General features: G+C 45.6%; 1 protein-coding gene across 1 annotated transcript; it reads left to right on the plus strand.

Moving 5' to 3' along the window:
• The first annotated feature begins 16,205 nt into the window (after positions 1 to 16,205).
• LOC135822923 (uncharacterized) lies at positions 16,206 to 20,355 on the plus strand. Its single transcript, XM_065335763.1, has 3 exons — positions 16,206 to 17,687; positions 18,550 to 18,673; positions 19,057 to 20,355. Exons 1-3 carry the CDS (start codon positions 16,456 to 16,458, stop codon positions 19,171 to 19,173), a joined length of 1,473 nt encoding a protein of 490 aa, XP_065191835.1. The 5' UTR covers positions 16,206 to 16,455; the 3' UTR covers positions 19,174 to 20,355.
• The last annotated feature ends 3,529 nt before the right edge of the window (positions 20,356 to 23,884 follow it).

The raw sequence follows: 23,884 nt of genomic DNA on the forward strand, positions 1-23,884 counted from the left end.
AGCCTCAGCTCTTCATCACTCAGGGCAGTCGCGCGAGTGTTTGTTCTCGTGGTGGCCCAGGCATGGCGGAGGTCACCAATTTCTACGAGCACTACTAGAAAAACTTACTGCTACCCTACGGAAACTACCTCCAGTCCGGCCTGATGCCGGCTGGGCTCTACCAAGAAAGATTTACGGGAGCTTCAAAAAGTGCAACCTACCCCTACTGAACTGGCAATGTCTCACCTCCTTCGGTTGCCTATAGCACTAATGGCGTTTCTCGTGCTTGTAGGTCATATCGGTTCGTTTGAGCTTTTCCTCCCGCACTTTTAGCACCGCATCCTAGCAAATCCTTGGCCTTGCTCTCGACACTTACGCCGATTGAGTACAATACATTTTTACTGCTCTAGATCGTCACGCCCCCTTACAACCTCCTCGTAAGCCGAGGCGCCGACCTTGCCCATGGTTGTGTCCTGAACTTGTATCAGCTGTGCGTCAACGAAACAAGGCCCACCGACTTCTTTCACGCTCTCCAAACGATGTCCGCCTGCGAGAGCAACACCGCACTCTCCGCGCAGCCGCGCGCAAGCTAGATCGGAGGCTAAGGGATCAGTATTTTCAAGCTCGCCTACAGTCGGCCGGAAAGGATGGACGGAAGCTCTGGAATACGATAAACGTGGTGACTGGACGAGCGAAAAGTTCAAGCCCACCACAAGTACCTGTTGGAATCCTCTCCCGAACTTTTGGCGAAGTTGTACATGACCCTGGACGACCAGACGCGCTATGCGCCAACGCACCAGCCGAACGTGAAGCACCAGCATTCACGGAATTTGCGCCTGTTTCGACGGAGGACATTACGGCCCTTCTCCAGTCCGTTGACACGTCAAAAGCAACTGGACATGATGACTTGCCGGGTATTGTCCTTAGAAACTCGGCATCAATACTGGCTCCCTCGCTCAGCATGATTTTCAATACTTCGTTATGTCAGGGGTGTGTTCCCCGTCAGTTTAAAATTGCTAATGTGTCGCCGCTATTCAAAGGTGGCGGCCTTGGCCCTTGTCAGCCTACTGCGTATCGACCTATTTCTCTACTACCAGTCGTTTCTCGCCTCCTCGAGAAGATCGTCAAAGCTCAGCTTACATCCTTTCTGACCAATCACAGTATTCTCCCTGACTCGCAGTTCGCGTACAGGAAGAACCACAGTACGGAGGACGCTCTTGTGCTAGCTGTCAATCGCTGGCTGAAAGCGAAGTATGAGCGCAAACTCACAGGTGTGATATTCGTGGATATGTCGAAGGCTTTCGACTGTGTCAAACACACCATCTTGGCACAGGAGCTATCCGACATTGGGGTCGGCGGTACTGTCCAGCTATGGTTCACTAGTTACCTGAGTGAGCGGCTTCAACGCGTAGTTGTGGGCGGAAATTGCTCGGAATACGTCGCATGCAGTCGAGGGGTGCCGCAAGGATCCGTCCTCGGCCCCCTCCTGTTCACACTATACATCCGTAACCTTCGATGCTGCTTGCCCCAGCAGGTCACAAACCTGGAATTTGCAGACGACATTGCAATTGAAGCCTCGGGCAGTTGCGAACAAGTGTGCTCTTCTCTAAGCACAGCCATCACTGGCCTGTCGCAGTGGTTGGAGGACCGCGGACTAATGCGGAACCAAAAGAAAACGCAAGCTCTGTTGATTACCCCAAGAGGCCCTGCCCCTGACACAGATAACATTCGAATTCGCTGTGGGAATGCAGCCCTTGCAGTTGTGGAACAAGCGCGGTACCTGGGCGTTATGGTAGATGGGCAGCTCTCCTGGGAGCCTCACGTCAATCACACAATCCAGCAGGTGCGGAAGTCAGTAGGTGCGCTGTGGCGGAGCCGCCGAAGCCTCACCCTGGCGTCAAAGATCCTGTTTTAAAGGTCGATGATCCGGGGTAGGTTGTCGTACGCTTCCAACGCCCTTTATCCGTCACTTCAAATTGGCAACATGGAGCCCCTCACACGTCTAACGAAGTGCGCTATCCGCGGCTTCTTCGGTCTGCCACCGTGGTCGCGCACGAGCCCGATCTTTGAACAGCTCCGCCTCACCACCCTGGAGGACATGTTTAACATTAAGCTCCTCATCTTTGTCCGTCGTTGCCTGTTCTCCCGAGCTAGCTCCCTCTTCACCAGCTTCTTCGTGAGAGTTACTGGTGACCGCACTCGGGGAGCAGCACATCACCTCGTTCGAGTACCATTTTGGCCCGGTCCTGCGGGTCGAGCGACCATGCAGTTCATCGGCGCAGTCCTGTGGAACCAGCTCCCGCCTGATCTCCGTTCCGAGCCCAGCCACCTTCAGTTCTGTGCCCTGCTAAAAGCGCATCATGGCTCCGTTTAAATGCTTTTCGGCTAGTGTGTTTCTGTGGTATAGCGGACTGAAGAATAGTAAACGTGTTTTGCAATATATGTATGAAGCTATTTTGTATAATATAGTATGTTCCCATTCCGTTTTTGCTTTGGTGTAGCCCTGAGGTTGATTGCTTATTTATTTCTACCCTTCTTCTCTCCATACTTCTGTCCCCCCCTCTCTCTCTCATTCCTTCTGTCGTCCACATGTATCAAAGGAGGCGAAATCGCCTGTTTGTGGTGCGACGTTAAATAAACTTCTACAACAACAACAACAACAACATTATAAGTATGCATGTACATGGCTTCGTACCATCACGTCAGTTCTGACCAGCTCTGTTTTTTCTTTTTCTTTTTTTCCAAACAGCTTGAGCCTCTTGTACGGGCAAAATATCACATTGGTGACTATTAGTATTACTATTTTCTGTTCGGTTCAGATTCGACGTCAGTCGTTTGACAGTGATGCCTCCAGGCCGTGCCGGAGTACGTTCGAACAACGTCTTTGTCAGTATGTGTGCCTCCTTGCCCTTTGCCACGCACACAACGACCAGCGTAGCAGCGGTGCCTTTCTACACGAACCCTCGTGACACCTCCCCCCCCCCCTCCCAGAACACACTAGCATTGCCTGCTACGCTACGTAACAGAACAAGGGTCTTGAAGGGGACGCCCGGGGCTAATTCGCTAAACTCTTGCTCCAAATGTCTGTGGGAGTGCTGTCCGAATTCGGCACTTGCTGTTTAGTGACGCTGCTAGCATTATCGACAGTAATCCCCTGGATGTTGTTGTAGTATTCAACATCACGTGGACCACGATTCCAGGGTGATGCAAATGTTACTTCACCCCTCCTCAAACGCTGACCAGCATGCAGCCAGACAATCAGCAGCGTGTGCGCGCTGCAGCCACAGGATGTTCGTATGAGGATGGTTGTAGGCAGGGAGTCGTTAAATAGGTATTAACGACTCGGTATTTTACGACTCCCTGCTTGTAGGTGACAGAACCAGAATGGGTTTCGGTATGATGATCAAGGATGGACTTTTGGTGTTCGAGGATTTCACCTACTACAGTCCTGGACCGAGAAATCCGACCACATGAATAATAATAACGCCGGAGGCTACGCGGCCCTAGCACAACACACAATACTCTGCACACTTGAGCGCCGCGCTACTGTATTCATTCCGTCGGATTTCTGAGGCCAGAACTCGGGCTATAATACTGAACCGTCCAACTCTCCACAATGCGCTCTTGGCCCATATTCACAAATGGCCGAGTTTGTCTCTGCTTCTGCGTTACAGAACTCTGGCATACTAGCGTTTGTAATCGGAGGAAGAGCACCAGTGATCATGGTGATCCTACACAGGACTCCCATTGGAACACGCTCGCCACAACTAGGCGTCATCTGTGCTGCTGTTCAACCAGGGTGACCCAGTCCAGTTTTATACTAAGGATATTCAGGCAGTTTGCGTTAGCAATGTGGAGCATGGGTGCCGAGTTCAGATCCTGTTTGGAGGAAATGTTCCCGTTTCACCACGAGAAATCGTTGCCATTTACGACACATACTACAGATGTGCAGGTTCTTGATGGCAAAAAAAGTAACATAGCGTTGATTTCATTTCTGTCTCAACAAAAACTGGTTGAAACATGATAGAGAAAGCAAACAACAGAAGATACGAACAGAAGATAATTAATAAAATTCATGGGGAAGTATGAACGGGGCCAGGGAAATCAACATAGTTTATCATTTCCTGGGCATTCCACCCGCCAAGATACAGCACACATTGAATTATACATGTATATCATGCATTTTTCTGATTTCTTCTCCCGTGTATGATTTTGTTGAGTTCGAAACAGGACGACTGACAACGGGAACAAGTTAGTGGGAACGACATTTATTATAGACAACGAGACAAGAGACCAAGACGAACGAAACGACTACATGGTGATTATTGACGAGTGAGAAAAGAGAGACAGAGATCAAGTCTGAACGGCAAGATAAAGGGCCTGGGTAGCTATGGCAAATATGGGCGCGCAAGTAGCTACCCAGGCCAACGGAACAAAAGGAGACAAAAGGTGCGTACGCAAGTGCATGCAGGCCAGCTAGAAAAGGTACGGGAGGAGGTACCTAACATACCACCCCTCCATGAAAAAAATCCCGCGTCCTCGCGGAGAGAAAAAAAGAGAGAAAAAGATTTTAAAAAAATGACTGAAGGAGAAAAAAACACACACACACACACAACGCACGGGCCTCACAAAAGTGTGTACTAAAAAAATGCACTACAGATCATTACAACCATCAACGTTCCTGTACTACTCATACTATAGTGTGTACATTGCCAATAGATATCCTTAGCTAAAAAAACGCTAACGTAAACGCAAACCTTTCCGTACTTCGGATCGTTCAAGCTGACTTTTCCCTTAGCACAAAGTACGTTATAGTTGAGACGAAGTAGTCGTGACAACCATGGCGATATGAATTTTCGTGGAAACAGGTGCGGGAAATTCAAAATTTTGAACCAGGGATTAGTTTGCTGTCGTTCCGAAAGAATACCTTGGCGAGCTCTTTCACTCTGGAATAGCAAAAGCACGGCGAAAATGAGTTTTCGCTGTTCCCAGGTCCTTGGAAACCCTTTCCTAAACGCAGCACCGAAGACTGTAAGGGTTCTCCAGCTCCAGCACGTCTGGGAGGGGCCGATGAATTTCTTCCTCAGGAGTGCCGTGGAACTGGTCCTTTGTTTCCCAGATGGGATAGAGGGAGAAAGGCACGAAGCAGAGGACGCAGAAATTGTCAACTGAAAGGCAAAACTCGCCAAAAAAGCTAAATGTCACAAGAGGAAGCAATCTCGACTCTCGATCTCATCTCGATGTGCACGACGTGCTTTTTATCTCCCGCCAGTTACAAAACAATGCGAGTTTTTGCATTTTTTGCAGAATTTCCATAACGAACGTCGGCCCGTTATTTTGAGCTCTGTAACGTTTTTCCGTTATCAGATAACGTCTTTTGTCACGGCTGGGAGTGAGTACCGTAAAAGTTAGCGTTATCGTACTTTTGCTAAGGATGTCTAATAACAACGGGCTCAAACGCCCCTTCAAAACATGGCACAAAAATAAATATTGGAGTTCGACGAGGGACTTGAATTGTATTCTGATGACTAGTATTTTGCACGGCTAATAGAGCTTAGTTACACTTTAGTATACGACATAAATAAGAGAGCGTGGCTCACCATGATCGGACCCCTAATATTAATGAAGGACACCGGCGCGCACACACACTACAAAAAATTCACGAAAATAAATTTGACGAAGAAGGAACGCATACAAAAAAAGAAGAGAGAAAGGTAGCTGACCTGCATGGCTTGAACGACACGAGGTTGATATAGACGAGACGATGTTGGCGTAGGAGAGACGAGGTTGATAGAGACGAGACGAGGTTGGCGTAGGAGAGACGAGACTGATATGGACGAGACGAGGTTGACATAGACGAGACGAATGGCGGTTGAGGACGGCTAGCTGGCTGGGCATGGGATGATCTCAGGGTCGTGGGTCGATCAATAATCGGGCGCCAATGTTGAGTTCGAAACAGGACGACTGACAACGGGAACAAGTTAGTGGGAACGACATTTATTATAGACAACGAGACAAGAGACCAAGACGAACGAAACGACTACATGGTGATTATTGACGAGTGAGAAAAGAGAGAGAGAGATCAAGTCTGAACGGCAAGATAAAGGGCCTGGGTAGCTATGGCAAATATGGGCGCGCAAGTAGCTACCCAGGCCAACGGAACAAAAGGAGACAAAAGGTGCGTACGCAAGTGCATGCAGGCCAGCTAGAAAAGGTACGGGAGGAGGTACCTAACAATTTATTGCATTTAAAACCATTGTGTTCATTTGCCCGTAAAAGAGGCCTATGCACATCATGGGCCTATTAATATTATAGTGTGAGTAAGCTGGCTTTTAAATTGCATGTCTCAAGAAACCAGTGGCTGGCAATCATGCTGCATTAGCAATACATTGTGCACCTTTCAATTCACGTACAGAAATACATTGTATATTCTGTACATGTACATGGTCAAAGCAGATCTTACGGCGTTATGCTGTCTACAAAAATGTTTCTGTGAAATGAGTTGTCACCTTTGGAGTGCTCAGGGAAAGAGAATGTGTGCTCATCACTTCTCTTTGAGTTATAAAGCTGCAGGATGCCTCACTCCTCTAAGTTAAATGAATTTAAAACACATTATCAGACACATGAGACAGTCTTGATTATATTGCCTGGATCGGGAATAACTGAGAGTCTTTCCTTACACTCGAAATGCTAGAATAGTCAGCACATCAACACATGAATTGTTTGCACTTCTCAGGATCACCATGGCAATGCCGATAGCCAATCAATGTACGACGATACGCCAGCTCTTGTCTGCTATCATCATGGGTCAACAACACCATTTGATCATATGACCTCTTCATACAATGGCATTCCTCCAGTTCTTGCTCTTTTCCAGGTTTAGGTGCAGCTTCCAGAATGGCAGGTGGATAGGGGACAACGAAGGCTGGAGATGATGGGTCGACATCAGAGACGGGAGAGCAAATCCATCGAAGACTACATGTGGATGGAAATGGATGAGGAAAGACATATGTATCGGGGAAGTAGCAGCCATGATCGAAATGCTTGCCAGTTGGCGGAAACACGTGAAGGCCATCCTCATACGTTTCGACGTGTGTAGCGCATGAAGGCCGAGATGACGGTTGTGATTGAGTTGGCAGAGGTGTTGACGTCACCAGAGTCGCTACTACCATGAGAATGGCAATGCGAAATGCAACGTTTGTATGGACCTGTGCATTAGGATAACATTAAGACAGGACGATTATTTCAAGAGAAAGAATAATATGCCGCGGACCATACCAACATGTAAGAAGTCGACCAACTATCAACTGCTACACGATGCCAGGTTTGGCTCCTCATGAACGTCCTGGAATATTGAATAACGCGGACCTCAATTGAGAGAGGGAAAGGATCTCTCACGAAATGCTTCGTCGCTTGTAACTAAAAGGAAATACATTGCAGAATTTCAAAATTTCTTAAAGCTCTATACGACTATATCTTACCTTCGACATATTTTCGAAGTTTGATCCCGGAGTAGGCTACAAAGGTCCTTCGCTCTATCTGGACAAGACGAAGTCAATTTAGTTCTTTCTCTAAGATTTCTCAAAATATCAGCTGAGTACGTTTCTGCAGAATGGATTTGACTGCGGAGGTTTTATACCATGTTGCATGTTGTAAAGTGTCAGTTTGCCAGTCGTTGTATAAGGCAAGCAAAGTAGAGATTGTTTCCTTCAAGAAGGGTATTTGCCGACTGCCTTCAGGTGTCGTAGTGCAGGTTCTCTTGATTGTGGGAACTGAAACATGATAGAGAAAGCAAACGACAGAAGCTTGGTGCATGTAGTAATGTGGAAATATGCGCGAGTTGCTGGCAACGATCACGATAACAGGGTTACATGTATATCCAAATCGTTTGTTCTTTGCCTTGGTTTGTCACCAGCCAAGATCCAGTACACATTGCATTACCCGGTATGCCTCTGTTAGTGTGAGGTGGATTGGTGTTAGCCATGAAAGGCTTGCAGAGCACTGTTTGATTGTGACTGGTTTACAACCATTATGCTGCATACTGTCAAACTACGTTGCGGATACATTCTGCACCCCGTACTTCACGAAACACATACACTGCAAACACGACTCGTATTAGGCCTACTTGGTAGCACGCAAACTCGAGGCAAACGCTATTAAAAACAGCATGTACAGCAGTATTTCCGATGCATCCGAAGTACAAGGTTTTGTCGAGTTGGATTCCTGTACTGTAGCCTAGGACACTATGCAATGTTGTGCTTATGTACATGACTTACTAGTATGCTCTTTCTGTGAGTACCTGGAAGGCTGTGGATCCCGCTGTACGTACCTGACGCACCTGACGTATGAAGGATTTTTTTAAATGCATAATTATTATGGTTGATGTACTTGCATCAAGCGAAATGTGTTGATGTTCTTTTAAAGCGGTAGTATTTGGACTGGTGTACACGAGGATGCTTCGGAAGTTAAAACTGCGGTACCTTACGTCTTAGCGTTTGTCTAAATTTAGTGCGCGAACCGGTATTGTCCAATGCTAGTTGTGATTGTGCCTGACGTGAGGGGTACACAATACTACTCGCAACGTTGCGTGATAGTAATCGACTGGTTAGTTGATATCAATTCCAATCAAACAGGACCCAGCTAAACCATGCCTGGTTAACACACTTCGAACTCATACTGCCAGAGGTATAACATACAGTGTCTACTGGATGGCTGATTGGATGATGACAAACTAAGAAAAGGAACAAAGATTAAAATATGCCGGGATGATTTCCATCACCTCGCTCATATTTCTCCACTACTTTCAAGCTTCTGTCATTTGTTTTCTCCATCGTGTTTGCTTTCTTTATCGTTCGCACAATCAAGAACCTGTGCTACATACCATATATGTGAACAATCAACGGTCAACGTCCTAGAAGAAAACAATCTCTCTCATCACTTGCTTTCTACCCTCGTTGGAAAACTAACACTTTACGACATGGAACATGGTATGAAACCATAATTTCCAACGCCGTTCTGCAGAAATATACTCAACTGGTATTTTGAACAGTTTATGATAAAGAACTAAATTTACTTCCTTCTAGCCAAGATATTGTGAGAGTCATTGGAGCCTACTCAACAATCAAACTTCGAGAACATCATGGTTAGGGTATGATTATTTCTATACAATATGAATGATCCCAACGACTGTATTTTTCTATTTTTCCACAAGTATACATGTAGAAGGGTTTTGTTAAAGTGCGTCTTCATCTCAATTCAGGACCCCTGTGCGCTCTTTCATTTTTCTCGGCAGTCGATGTGGACACAAACGTGGCCTAGCAAAGTGGATGATTGATTGTGATGCTGGCAGCAGCACATTTCATCTGCCTCATGATACATAATAATTATATCATGTTCCTATCAGCTTGGAAGGTTCAAGGTCTTGGTAGAACCAATGAGGGGAAGGTGATCGCAGCCAAAATGTGCACAAGCTAAGTCCCGCGGAAATAAAGAATGCCGACCGTTACAGGACGATGACGAGACCAGTTCATAACATGACAATGTTGTATTGCTGGTCCACCCAAGTTGGGTGGTGTGTTACTTGGCCGCTTTGAATTGTAGTTAGGCCGCATTGTCATGTTAGTGACTAGTCTCGTCATAGTCCTGTAACGGCGGAAAGGGTCTTTGTTGCGTCACTGCTGTGTGATCATTGTACTACATGTACATGTACATGTACTATATAGCAAAGTCAGCATCAGCTTCAGTATCCGGAAGTCAGCTGCTCCAAGTAGTCGAACTACAGGTGTCATTACTGATACCGGCGGCATGTTTCCTATGTCTCAATTCCAACTAGTAAATCATCCTGCAAAGCACATCACATGTATTGGTTGAATCACAAAATCACAAACACATGTTATTTAGAGCTCGCCATAGCGTGCAATACAAATTTCCTCACCAAAGTCACTACAACCTCTTCTCCGGGCCGTAGGCCAACACATACCTGTACATGTAGGATAATTCACTTTATCCGAATTTCGCAGTGTAGACACAAAATCACCCAAGACTCAGCCACTTCAATGGTATTCATAATGGGTGCAAGACTCCCACTAGCCACTTGAATTCATGTACATGTACAAAATGTACATGTACATGTACGAAAAGTAAAGAGCTCCCAGGGAGTATCATTATCACTTTGAAGTGACTCTTAACATTTTCTGAGTGGTGGAGAATCGATCAAAGTAGTTGGGTGCACGATATGAACTTATAACTAGCTAAAGTTAGTTGCTGGAGGATTTCCGAGCACAATTTCAAGTCAATGCAAAGACCGTGTACGTCTTCAGCCTTGAAAGTGGGAAGTAGTTGATATGTTTTCTAGTGCCTTATTGGCGATAATTGAAACAGCACGTGATGTGACTGCGAAGGGTCATGGAGCATTGTGGGCATATTTGCGAGAACACCAAAATATCGCTTGGGAATGTGATAAGTGCAGGGGCAGGTCCAAGTACATGTGTACGTCATTGCACATTGTACATCTACATGTGTACAAGTAGTCATGTACACTGTACATGTACATGCGCTGGTTGTCTTTTTTTAGGTTTGTCTGTACATATTATCGTCTGTATTATAGTCATGTAGACGATGTACTACAGAGTGCCAGCTTCTTGTACGGGCAAGAACAAAGAAGTGATACAGCGTGTGTGAAGAGGAAATGCGAGCGCGAAAAGTACTATGCTGTGAAACAAACACGCATGAGCCATGATCAGGGCAAATGGTAGCTGAAAAGTCGGAAAAAGAAGAAAAAAAGAAAAACAATTTGTGCCATCCATGAATGTTAGCCGACAAGGCCCACACCACCGCAAATTGCCAGCCAACCAAGACGACGACGTGAACCCCGGAGACGAAGGTCGACAGCCCCGAAAATATGTACAATGTACAGATTGTATGTACATGTACATGTACATGTACAACACAAAAATTTAATATTAAACAGCAATGAATCAAACAAGTCTCTTTCCGCTGTTACGCCGAGTTTCGTGTGAATGTATGTGCATGTCTAATACTGTACATTGTATATGCATGTACAATATGTGCCTGTATAATAGGCCTTTGCCGATAATGCCGGCAGAAAAATTGGCCGAATTCGGTACTCTTTCTGGTAAGTTTCATGCATGTTTGGTATGTGGATGAAGAAATGGAGCAGAATTTGAGGAATTGCCCGCCATAGGGTTTGTATGGTTCTGCCAATTTCACTGCTTTTCGAGCAGAATCTGCCACCTTTTCGAGCATTATCCGCCAATGCCTATCTACAATGGCAAGGACTGATAGCTTAGCAACATGACCTTTAGGAAAACCTCGCAAATATTGAATGCCTAATATCATTGGGAACGGTTATGAACGTACATGTACATGTACTTCAAGTACATGTACAATATGTGCATGTCTAATACTGTATGTGCACGTACAATATGTGCCTGTATAATGTACATGTATATGATTGTACATGTACAGTGTAGGTGTTCGACAATGTGATAGGCACCAGCGGATTCTGCTCGAAAAGGTGGCAGATTCTGCTCGAAAAGGAGTGAAATTGGCAAACCCATACAAACCTTATGGCGGGCAATTCCTCGAATTCTGCTCCATTTCTTTATCCACATACCAAACATGCATGAAACGTACCAGAAAAAGTACCGAATTCTGCCAATTATTCTTCCGGCAATATCCGCCGGTGCCTACAATGTCACCTGGACGTAGACGTTTAGAGTGAACAATTGTGACTGAGATCGATCGGGCACTCAGCCCATATCAATGATGATTAAGTTAAACCGATTCCGATCCTATGAAACGGTTGTTGTGAAGCCGTGACCTAATCTCACATCCAGGATACAATAACCGAAATACAATAGCGAGAGTTCCCAGATTTCCTAGAGTGCTCAACACCACAAGGATGGAGCATTACCACAAAAGGCAGAAGAGAACAGAGACAGCCGGCTAGGTCATTGTTGTAACGCTGCGTTTCATGCACATAGCAAAGCTACGATGACCTAGCCGGCTGTCTCTATTCTCTTCTGCCTTTTGCAATAACGGAAATACATTGTTACTGCAACGTGACACGTACAATGTTTATGCCCTAGGTCCAGATGATTATCTTTCCAATGGTCTTTGCTGTGCATGCATTAATGCTACATTGTACATGATTGTAGTCTCCGGTCTAGGAGGAGGAGGCACGGACAACCCGGGCGATAATCCAGTGCGCATCTCCGCCCCCTAACACTGAGGCAATACACGTCACATTACGTAGATTTCATCCAGTGGTGTAACCTACTTCGTTCTTGCTTTTCCCACGCACCCACCATTGCTGACCAGACATGTACATGTACATGTACATGTCAATAAAAATGTAATTATCAAAAGTCATAAATTTGTGAATGAAGAGTAATGTGTTATCTTCACTCTACCGAGAGATCTGGGGATACGGTGAATGTGAATGCGACGTCTAGCCTGGTTGCAATCGTAATTCACACGCAGCGCAAGCGTGGGTGTGCGGTCATTGCTTTGCTGTTCGATCTGGGATCAGGCGGGACAAGATGCGGTAGTCGTGTAGATTACAATGGCCGCAGACAGTGAGTTATGCGAATTGGCACCGTGTGCGGTCGTTGCAAAACCAGAAATGACCATGATCTTGTGACAGTCGATTGTGCGAAAGGTCACCACCACTCCGCTCAGCAATGATGTCAAGTTTGGTAAGCACTTATTGCACTAGTGCATAGACATTGTACATTGTACATGACTGTACAGGTACATAGTCGCTGTAGTATATTACACACGTACCGATGGACACAGATGGTCGCTAATGGACGTTTCTGTTGTTACCTATTAGTCATGCGTCACGGAAAAGGGATCCAGTATCCATTTTCGCATGACCCCTGCATCTAATGTAAAGTGATTTGACCAGAAGATACATGTACGTGCATGCTCATGTAAATTATCCTTAGTATAATCTCTTGCCTATTGTTATGTAGACTGTGATCATGCACAATCATCTACATGTACATGTACATGTAGATGTATGAACCCAGAACGCCTACTTGAACACAATTATCTGTCAATCAAGGACACAGAATTCCTTTACTGCATTGTTGGACAGCAGCAATATCTCGTGCTATGACATAATTATTTAAAAAGGCATGTACATGTATATGTACATGTACATGCACATAATTATACATGTACACGTGGATTGATTATTGTGTATGTGTCCAGAACTCAATCACCCACAGACAATGTAGCACGTTCAGAATTCGTTTATTACAGTGTTTGACAGTAGCTTGGAAATCTGTGCGCGTGCCGCACTAGCACTGTAGTGTAGCATTGCGTAGGCGCTACGCAGGGTCCAGTACTGCCCGCGTACTGGTGTTATGATGTTCACATGTCAATATTAATGACAGGCCTGTTTCAACACCGCCACATACCATGTCATTGTTGAGACAACAGGCTGGGCTCAACTATTCGATTGAACATCGCAGCAAGCGTCCTAGTTTGCCCCCCGTCCCAATCCCGTCTCAGTGTTGTGCGTCGAGCAGCGCCTGTAACTGGACGTGTATGAATCGTCTATTCTCAATCTCAGCTCAGCATGATTTGGCTATCATTGTCAACGCCTCGGACGCTAAATCAACTGTACATCATAGACGTCCCCATGACATACTGCATACTGTATGTTTGTGCCTACACCGTAGATCTACACAACGCGACTCACATGTAGTGCTAGTGGCCGCGACGCCCACAAAATCAGTGCGTAGGGAATTTGGCATGCACCACATCCAGGAGATCCTGAAACATCCGCAGATGTGCACTTGACCGTACTTCGACGCTTCAGCAGTTTGGGAGCAGAGCTAGAGGCACGAATTGACAAAACCATCAAGTGAGGAAATAAGGTACTTGAACCCCTAGCGCTGGGATAAGTGCTTGATCGTCAGCGTGGGACTGAAGGTCAATCACTTCCCTTTTTGCTTTACTACGGAAATCAGTTGTATACGAGAAACTCTCACTGTCAAGACTATGATACTAGTAACACTACGACGAGGAACTCAACTACTCGTGTGAGCGATGTAGACAATGATAGTGAACAAGAATGTGTTCCGTACATCAACAACGTACAGTAGAACCTGTCAAGGCGACCACTCGGATAAGGCGACCACTCGGATAAGGTGACCACCTGTCCAAGAAGACCACTGAAACCAGGATCGAGGGATGCTATTTCCAGTCAAATGACCCTGGATAAGGAGACCACCTGGTAACGGAGACCACGTTTTGAAGGTCCCTTAAGCGGTCGTCTTAGACAGGTTTCACTGTACATGTATATTGAACATCAGTCACAACGGGAATATGTTCTCAGACTCGACTACCCATGTAAGCGAACAAGATAAAGGTAGCGAACAATAAGGTGTTTTTTGAAGTACTGGACATCAACAAGTGATTGACTCATTTGTGGTGAAAGTGAGTCTACATATGCCCCAGGTTTGCCTGTGTTACTCACACGGTACTGCATTTCCATCCCAGTGGTACTGCAGTTCGATCTGATGGCCATTCCACACCCAGTGAGCTACTGTTCGCACATAGTGGCCATATGCATAGGGCCATTTTCCAGTCGAACATCAACAGAAGTACCCGTAGATCTACATGTACGTCGTGGTTATACATGTAGAATTATCTGCAATTGCATTGCATGTACAATCATGTACATTGTACATGTTCATGTACACGTTGACACGTATACAAGTGAATGCCAAATGGCGCTGTGTCCTGATCGCTGAAATGTGTGCAACTCGACTATAATATGTTGGAGCTACACAGCCTTTGGCTTCCCCTGTACATGTGCAATGTACATCATTATGACATGATTGTATGGACAATTGCTGAGGGGCAGACGATAGCTTGTTTATGCCTTTGCTTTTCTCAGAAATATCATCTGGCATTGCGTGTTATACATGTACATGCACAGAACATGTAGGAGTATGACGTATTGAATACGTCATACTTGATAAATAATATTTCACCCTGGATATCGATCGCATTCTAATTATGTATTCTAGTGAATGCTAGCCTTAGTCATAATTATTATACTGTCTGATGAGTGTTTCACACAAAACTCTGTGCAATGGAGAAAAGTGACTTGGTTGCGTCATCGCTGTGTGATCATTGTATCACTGGCTCTGTCCACCGTCCGTAGACACAGAGCATGTACATGCCGATTGTATTTAGCCTGATGACCCTAGACAACTGTCGTAGACAACTGTGCATCCAGATCAATGTACATGGGCGAATGGTTTGGGCTCCACCACGTTTGGCGCTGGTAATTTCGGCGTGCCACGAAATACATGTATTGATCAGACCAGATTGTACGCACGTCATCGGTTTTGGGTCCAAAAAATCCCCTAGTTATGGTTTGGAAAAGGAAGATGAATGCACTAGTTTCCAGAAAGTGCCAAAGTGCCAGGTTTACATACCGAACTGACAACCTATCGCGCTACAAGCTGCCCAAGTAAGTAAGTTAGTTACGATAGCAAAGCACTCTACCAACGCGTGCTGAGTGCGTAAGGCATGACTCTTGCAACAGTCATCTGCTTTCTTTGCTCTTCCATGTTCTCAAGGTAGCCCCACCCCCACCCCTCCCCCAAGAACGTCATTCGGTCAACATTAATTAAAAAATTAAACGATTGTTTGGGGTGATGGTTCTCAGTTTGTACCTGCTCAGGATCGTGCAGGCCTTTCTGCCCAATCACCGGGTGCGAGAGGTTGAAGCTGCGCCTTCATCATTCATGGCAACCAATAATTATTTGATGCGCGCTCGCTTCCTTGGATCAGGTACTTGGATTATTCCACGAGATAGCGCCTTCAAGTCACAAACCTGAGTACTGTAAGGTACATGTAGTTAGTTCTAGCTGGAGCAGGTCTCAGTAAGCTACATGTATGTCATGCCGCAGTTGAAGCTCGGAGTGTCAGCTCCTCTACATCAGGGTACGGGTACCGGGTATGGAACCCAGGTTGAGATCGGTGAGTGATCTCACATTCTCAGCTACCAGCCGGACTGACTTAAGGTTAGCGCTGGACGAGGCCTAGGACAGGCAGTTGTTTCCCTGCGCTGCGCTCAGCTCAGTGCACCGTTCAAAGATGACATCATGGTCTTCATGACATCGACACAAGTAACAAGTTAGTGAGGAGACTAGAGCCACTTGACGGTTCGGGTCAGAGTGAGAGGACCCACAATGAATGGCTGGCGAGTAGGAGCAATGCGCTGTATTTAGGACTCAAAACACAAATATGCTCTTTCAGTCCGGTTCTGACTTCGCTTCGAGCAAACAGGCAACAAGACTTCCTCCACATATCGATTACAAAGTACTAACAAAGGGTTGGAAATATCTTCGGCTGGTTACTCGTTTCGTATGCCATCTTTCTAGTTTACCTTAGGAGACCACTTCTTCCCCTGTTGCTTGATACGAAATGGCTTTTGGCTATGGCGAAACAGATGACAGTGCAGCTAATTCACTCCCTCAAATCGATCCAAAAGGTGGAGCTGAGCCGCTGATATCCACCCTTGCACGCCAGGATCAAGGTATGGAGTACGTGATTCCAGCGAGCCATGCTCCAACATTCTTGTCTGTTGCTGATGGTTTGGGCGGCACGCCATGCTATGCACCCGATACCCAAGAGAATCCCGGAATGACCCACATGATTCCATGGACAGAACAGTCACAGGCACCCTGGGTGCAGAACGGAGTAATGCAACAGTGGCTGAGGAGTGCGGTCAAATTGGATGGCAGCGTACGCACTAGGTCTACGAAAAGTTCAGTTTGGACCGTGGGTACTCACTCGTCGACAGGTTCAGATTGGAGTGTAGGTGCTGCAGGCACACCGAGATCCATTCCATCGTCTGAGTTTTCAACACGCCCATCACCAGTGTTGGGAACAAGCACTCCTCCGGCCGTGCTACCATCGGGTTGGTCAGGATACGTGGAAGGTCCGCGGCACACACCTGAGGAGGCCACTCAAAGTACGCTTCGTGGCACTGACTGCAGGACGGAACATCTCCTGGCCGAGATTGACCAGTACTTTCTCAGCAGTACACTTCTTAACCCAGCAGAATCGCCTCCTGTCGATTCTGGCACCGGGAGGATCGATGTTAACCAGCAGATTCCCAGTAACACAGTCCTCAACACAGCAGCAACACATCTGGTAAATTCCTACAAGGAGATGTTTGACATTGATCAGCAGCTTTTCAGTGGTACAGACTTCAGCCCAGCAGCATCTCCTCCAGTTAATTCCGGCACAGGGACTATCAGGGTTGACTGGCCGTTTCTCAATGCTGTAGACTCAGCAGCAGCAACTCTGGGTACTTCTGACACGGAGGTGATGGACACTGCTCAGTACCCTTTCAAAGGTCCAGACTTCAGCCCAGCAGCATCTCCTCCAGCTTATTCCGGCACAAGGACTATCAGGGTTGACCAGCCGTTTGTCAATGCTGTAGACTCAGCAGCAGCAACTCCGGGTAATTCTGACAAGGAGATTCTGGACACTGATAAGTACCCTTTCAAACGTACAGGCTTCAGCCCAGCAGCATCGCCTCCAGTTAACGCTGGCATTGATATGGTGGCATTTAGCCAGTCGTGGCTTGTTCCGGAACAGGATCCTGGCGATAGCTATGAGTGCCGGTACCATGGTCTGCGACGAAGAAGGTAAGAATGTTATGTACAGATTACTAGTAGTAGTGGAATTCACTTTGCGCGTACTTCGTAGTCTACTGTACATGTATTCTGTAATACTCAGTGACTTGTAGCCTCTTTTACTGGCCAAATGAACACGATGAAATAGTTTCCTAAGTGTATGCTTAGTAAGGCCTTTGTCCGGAGCATAGGTGTGTAGTGATCCGCACAAAAGAACATGTCACATATATTGTATGTTGAGATAAGAAAGTACCTTGCATATACATGTAGAGTACAGTTTTCTGTTGCCCAAGGGGCTATCTCATACTGTGATTACATATACTGGTACATGTACTACGAAATGGGCCACATTCTGAGCGCACTTTCAACACCGTGATTCGTTTGCACACCTGTAATAGAAGAGAGAGAGAGAGACAGAGACGGAGAGGGAGAGAGAGAGAGATAGATAGATAGAGAGAGAGAGAGAGAGAGAGAGAGGGAGGGAGGGAGGGAGAGAGAGAGAGAGAGAGAGAGAGAGAGAGAGAGGGGGGAGGGAGGGAGGGAGAGAGAGATAGAGAGATAGAGAGAGAGAGAGAGAGATAGAGAGAGAGATAGAGAGAGAGAGAGAGAGTGAGAGAGAGAGAGAGTGAGAGAGAGAGCTTCCATCAGTCAGCAGAAAGTGCAAGCTCAAATTTTCTGCATGAGCAGCTACTGTACCTTGTTCCGGTCATGTACTTCATAGTACTTATTAATGATGTCTGCTCCTGAGTGAGTGTCTAAGGGTCTACTTTCTATTGCGCGAAATAGTGAAGGAAATTAGTTCGTCCCTTGGACGTATGAAATTGATAATTCAGCTTCATAATGTCGAATATTTGTCAATGTTTATTTCTCGCAGGAGATTGCCAGTCGGTGACCGAGAACCTCACTTCGTCTGCTCAGAATGCACTGCAATTTTGCACAGATTTTTTCGCTCTTGTCAGTATCCGACAGCGAACCAGAAGCGTTCACTTCTCACACAGGTAAGACATTGTAAACAATATGTTTTATTGTACAAATTTTTTGCTTGCACAAGTGCATGTGCATGTACATGTACGTTGGTGAATACAGATTTTAAAGTAATATTTAGCACTGGCCCAAATTATGTACTAAATTTACATGCATGCCCCAAGGCTGTGCACTACATTTTAAATGTACATGTAGTTGGCATGATGGTACAATCATGTTCATGTATGTATATTGACCTGAATGTTTTGGTTTAATACATTCAGGCATTGCCCCACACGAAAGCAGTATGCTCTAATGTACATGCAACTCCACCATCGCAACATATTCGAACTTACATTGTACATGTACATGTGTGATTAGCCTTATTGGATTGTCCTTCTTTTTTTGCCTAAACCAGGTGGGTATGGAACGTCATCAGCTAGACAACTGGTTCTGCAACAAGCGCCGTCAGATGCGACGCGCCACTGCCTCACCTTCGTCCAGCGCGCAAGGGTCACCAGTGCTACCCATGTAGGCTAAATATCCGGTGCTTGCACCCCTTGAAGCACTTTACACACAAGAACCTGAAAACTCTACATGTCTTTACAGACGAAATTCACGGTAATGGTCATAAAATCATGCAAAAGCTTTCAGCCCTTCAGCCCTTCAGCATGTTATATTTTGAAATCCATCAAATTGAAACTCTACGGAATGGCCGCAGCGACTTCTGATGTACATTGGCATTGAAAATTACATGATTTCTTACTCCTCTTGACACTTCCCAATTCATGTACTTTGAAGTACGTATTTCACCCCCATGCTATACATGATTGTACATGTACAGGATGGGCTTTGGTGTATAGCTAGATAGAAGTTTATACATACATTGTCCGTAAATCGACCTTTCTGTTTGTTTGCTTCATTCGTTCAAATTTAGTCAACTCATGGTAAGAATGTAGTGCATGTACCGCCGCATGTACATGTACATGTACATGTATATGTACATGTATACATGTATGTACATGTACATGTACATGTATGGCATAATTATTGTTCTCAAAGTACACTGTATTCTGTATTCATGTCTAACTCGGATTAATAATCATGGTTAAATAATAATTAGACTGTTTGTAAAGTAACTGTGTGGTGTCAATGGGCAGTATAGCGTAACCTGTCGCTATTTGGCCCTCGTTTCGTCTTATAAATAAAATAGTAATAATAATTTTGTAACATGGGCTCGATCGCATATCTTGTGCCCACAATTTCCATGGTACAAAATACATGTAATATTATTAACAATAATAGTTCACTCGCAAGGTTGATCATTATCCCTTGCACGTTTTAGGACTTGTGCTCAGTCCTGAAGTTAGTGCTCATTGGTGCTTTCTCCTTCTATTGTTTTGCATTTTATACAATATACATGTACATGTATTTAGAAGTTAGAACACATGCTCAATTCATGTGCAAGGTTGATTGTTATCCCTTGCACATATTAGGGCCTGTGCCCTTTCCTGTTTTATTTCATCTCATAATAAACCTCGGGTCATTTTCATAATAACAATAATAATAATAATCGTGATATCTTGTACCTCCATCCCTGCGCGTCTATCCCTGGTCTGGCATTCCATTCGTGATTACTCTTTTCGCCTAACAGGAATGATTTCTCCTGATTCACGTGATTCCGCCAGACATAATTATTTTTCTTTTTGTGCACAGAGCTCAGGATCCAACTTACGTACATGCATTTACAAAGCGTCTAACACAGCCAAATGCAACGCACCTCTTCCACGTGACTATACTGAGAAAACATGATCACCGTTGGATCCTGAGCTCTGTGAACAAAAAGAAAATGTGTGATCTTTGCAATTGTTTGGTATTACTCTTGGTGGAGGTGTAAATAATGTTACATAGTTTGCTCATTTTTTTGGTGCCATTTTTATTTCCAAATTTGTGTTAATCTAAACTTGATGAATTACCATCATGTCACGAGTGTTATCTTGATCCTTGCCCTATTTAAGTGCATACTACTTCGAAGTAGTAGGATGTTTGACGCATAGTTCGTTTAGATGCTTTCGCAGCTTCCCCTGTTATCACCTTAGTGCTAGGATAGTATCATTTTCATAGGTGTTGATTCTCACTTCATTACTAATTAAGTGTTAGTCTTTCCAAATGGAGCCATTCCCTGTATTATCCTGGATAAGAAGGGAACAAAAACGTTCGATACTTGATGAGAAGTGCCTTGTTGACTGAATATGGAAAATGGCGTGAATTATTGTGGGCCTACCGTCGTTTGGGCATTGTTATCAGCCTCCGACCTCCTTTTACAATGTACATAATAATGAGACTTCGGGTATAACGACACTTCGCGAATAAGGACACCTTTCTGATGCCCCGCCGAGTGTCGTTATAAGCGAAGTTGCCTGTACATGAGTGTGCCTACTTTTATACTATGTACATGTACCTGTACATCGACATGTACATAGCTGTACTGTAAGTCCTAATTTTGATGGAGTTGAAACGGTGGAACTCGCTGACAACAACTCTTGCAAGTACAGGGTAACTCATAATATTTGATCGAGGGGAAACTCCGGCAAGGTTAATCGTGTTCTGTATTCTGTATGGGTGTGTTGATGTTGTATTTTGTGCTGATGTATTTGTAGCGAATGGCATGAATTAACAATTTATAGCTAATGACGCTAGACAAACTCAGATGAATACAGGTTGTGTCGGCATGCACCCTGCTGTAATACAATCGTTCAGGAATGCAACCTTCAACACCGTATTGTCAGGGTATTGTATGACAGCTATCGCAGAGGTGGCTTTTATCACAATCTCGGGCGCCCAAGTTGGGAGTGGAGTGGTGATTTCTTGCAGGTGTTTCGCGTGAAAGTTAATTTGGATTGCCCTTTTGCGTGTTCTGGACGGCATTCGCCTGGCAAGTGGAGTCGTTGGGAGGAGCGAGGGTTCATACGTTGGGAGGAACTAACTGCTTTTTTTCTTATTCCGTTTCAATTGACACAACTCATAAGCGAATGCACGTGCTCACTACCATACCGCTCGGATAATGCGAGCGTACGCAGAGGTGCACTTTATTCGTAGATATGTGTCCTGGTCTGATCGACCATTCTCCGGGGATAACCACCGATACAAATCGCAATAGTCTACTGTGTACTGTATACGGTGAAGCAGATCTGCAGCGCTGGCAACCAAATGGAGCTTTAGCCAGGGCATGTCGAGATTGTCGACAGCTGTCAACTCGCAGACTCATTGGGATCGAAAACAAAAAATTGCGACCAGCAATTTACAGTGTCATCACGATGTTGCTATGCAATCAATGAATGAGTCTCCAATCAGTAAATGACGTCTATAACGTACTTAGCACAACCAGGCAAGGGATAGCACTTCAAAACAATTATTACGAATACAGGATAGGGCGGCTAGGCGTTATCTAGACAGTGGCAGATCTGCGGTAGTGGGCATTGCAAGTTGGGGGAACAGTTGGGATGCTTTCGTCTCAGAGCAACAATGTACATGTACATGTAGATGCTACTCCCCTTTCTTCACTAAAGATTTTATCGTAGACTTTATAAATATGTTAGACTTCTGCAACCGCAGCTCCAGCAAATTTGCTTGATATGGATCAGTTGTTTGTTTGTATTCTTTATTTAGAGTGGGAAGTCCAAAACAGGCCCTAGCCTAATAACAATGGTCCCACTAGTGAGGGAATGCTGTATATCTGTGTAGAAGGATTAGTGAGTGTAACAGCAACTAGTAGGGAAAGAAAAAGAGCGAAGAAAAACAACTCAAAACAGGAGTTGCGACTTGCATAGGAAGAATAACGGAAAGAGCAGTGCATACAGCATTTGTTCAAGACTAGTTTCATGTACATGTTTGTGCCAGGCGACTAGTTCAGCTCTGCGCCAAGATACTTGCCAAAGTATCCTCCAGGTTCTAGGTTTTATAATTCTCGAAGGAACAGAATGAACGGATTGCGGCCATGTAAACAAACGACTAAACGTAAAATCGTAAAGGGGATCACGTGCGATCACGTGCACCCTCGCACGCACATGGACCTATAGCACTAATGGCGTTTCTCGTGCTTGTAGGTCATATCGGTTCGTTTGAGCTTTTCCTCCCGCACTTTTAGCACCGCATCCTAGCAAATCCTTGGCCTTGCTCTCGACACTTACGCCGATTTAGTACAATACATTTTTACTGCTCTAGATCGTCACGCCCCTTTTCAATACTTCGTTATGTCAGGGGTGTGTTCCCGTCAGTTTAAAATTGCTAATGTGTCGCCGCTATTCAAAGGTGGCGGCCTTGACCCTTGTCAGCCTACTGCGTATCGACCTATTTCTCTACTACCAGTCGTTTCTCGCCTCGTCGAGAAGATTGTCAAAGCTCAGCTTACATCCTTTCTGACCGATTACAGTATTCTCCCTGACTCGCAGTTCGCGTACAGGAAGAACCACAGTACGGAGGACGCTCTTGTGCTAGCTGTCAATCGCTGGCTGAAAGCGAAGTATGAGCGCAAACTCACAGGTGTGATATTCGTGGATATGTCGAAGGCTTTCGACTATGTCAAACACACCATCTTGGCACAGGAGCTATCCGACATTGGGGTCGGCGGTACTGTCCAGCTATGGTTCACTAGTTACCTGAGTGAGCGGCTTCAACGCGTAGTTGTGGGCGGAAATTGCTCGGAATACGTCGCATGCAGCCGAGGGGTGCCGCAAGGATCCGTCCTCGGCCCCCTCCTGTTCACACTATACATCCGTAACCTTCGATGCTGCTTGCCCCAGCAGGTCACAAACCAGGAATTTGCAGACGACATTGCAATTGAAGCCTCGGGCAGTTGCGAGCAAGTGTGCTCTTCTCTAAGCACAGCCATCACTGGCCTGTCGCAGTGGTTGGAGGACCGCGGACTAATGCTGAACCAAAAGAAAACGCAAGCTCTGTTGATTACCCCAAGAGGCCCTGCCCCTGACACTTATAACATTCGAATTCGCTGTGGGAATGCAGCCCTTGCAGTTGTGGAACAAGCGCGGTACCTGGGCGTTATGGTAGATGGGCAGCTCTCCTGGGAGCCTCACGTCAATCACACAATCCAGCAGGTGCGGAAGTCAGTAGGTGCGCTGTGGCGGAGCCGCCGAAGCCTCACCCTGGCGTCAAAGATCCTGTTTTAAAGGTCGATGATCCGGGGTAGGTTGTCGTACGCTTCCAAAGCCTTTTATCCGTCACTTCAA

The sequence above is a fragment of the Sycon ciliatum genome, chromosome 8, assembly GCF_964019385.1.
Source record: "Sycon ciliatum chromosome 8, ocSycCili1.1, whole genome shotgun sequence".
Taxonomy (NCBI): domain Eukaryota; kingdom Metazoa; phylum Porifera; class Calcarea; order Leucosolenida; family Sycettidae; genus Sycon; species Sycon ciliatum.

Excerpts from the sequence above, each read along its gene's own strand:
- LOC135822923 (XM_065335763.1), top strand. The coding sequence starts at position 16,456 with ATGGCTTTTGGCTATGGCGAAACAGATGACAGTGCAGCTAATTCACTC. Across the intron at positions 17,688-18,549 it reads CATGGTCTGCGACGAAGAAG|GAGATTGCCAGTCGGTGACC; the intron begins GTAAGAATGTTA and ends TATTTCTCGCAG. Across the intron at positions 18,674-19,056 it reads AGCGTTCACTTCTCACACAG|GTGGGTATGGAACGTCATCA; the intron begins GTAAGACATTGT and ends TGCCTAAACCAG.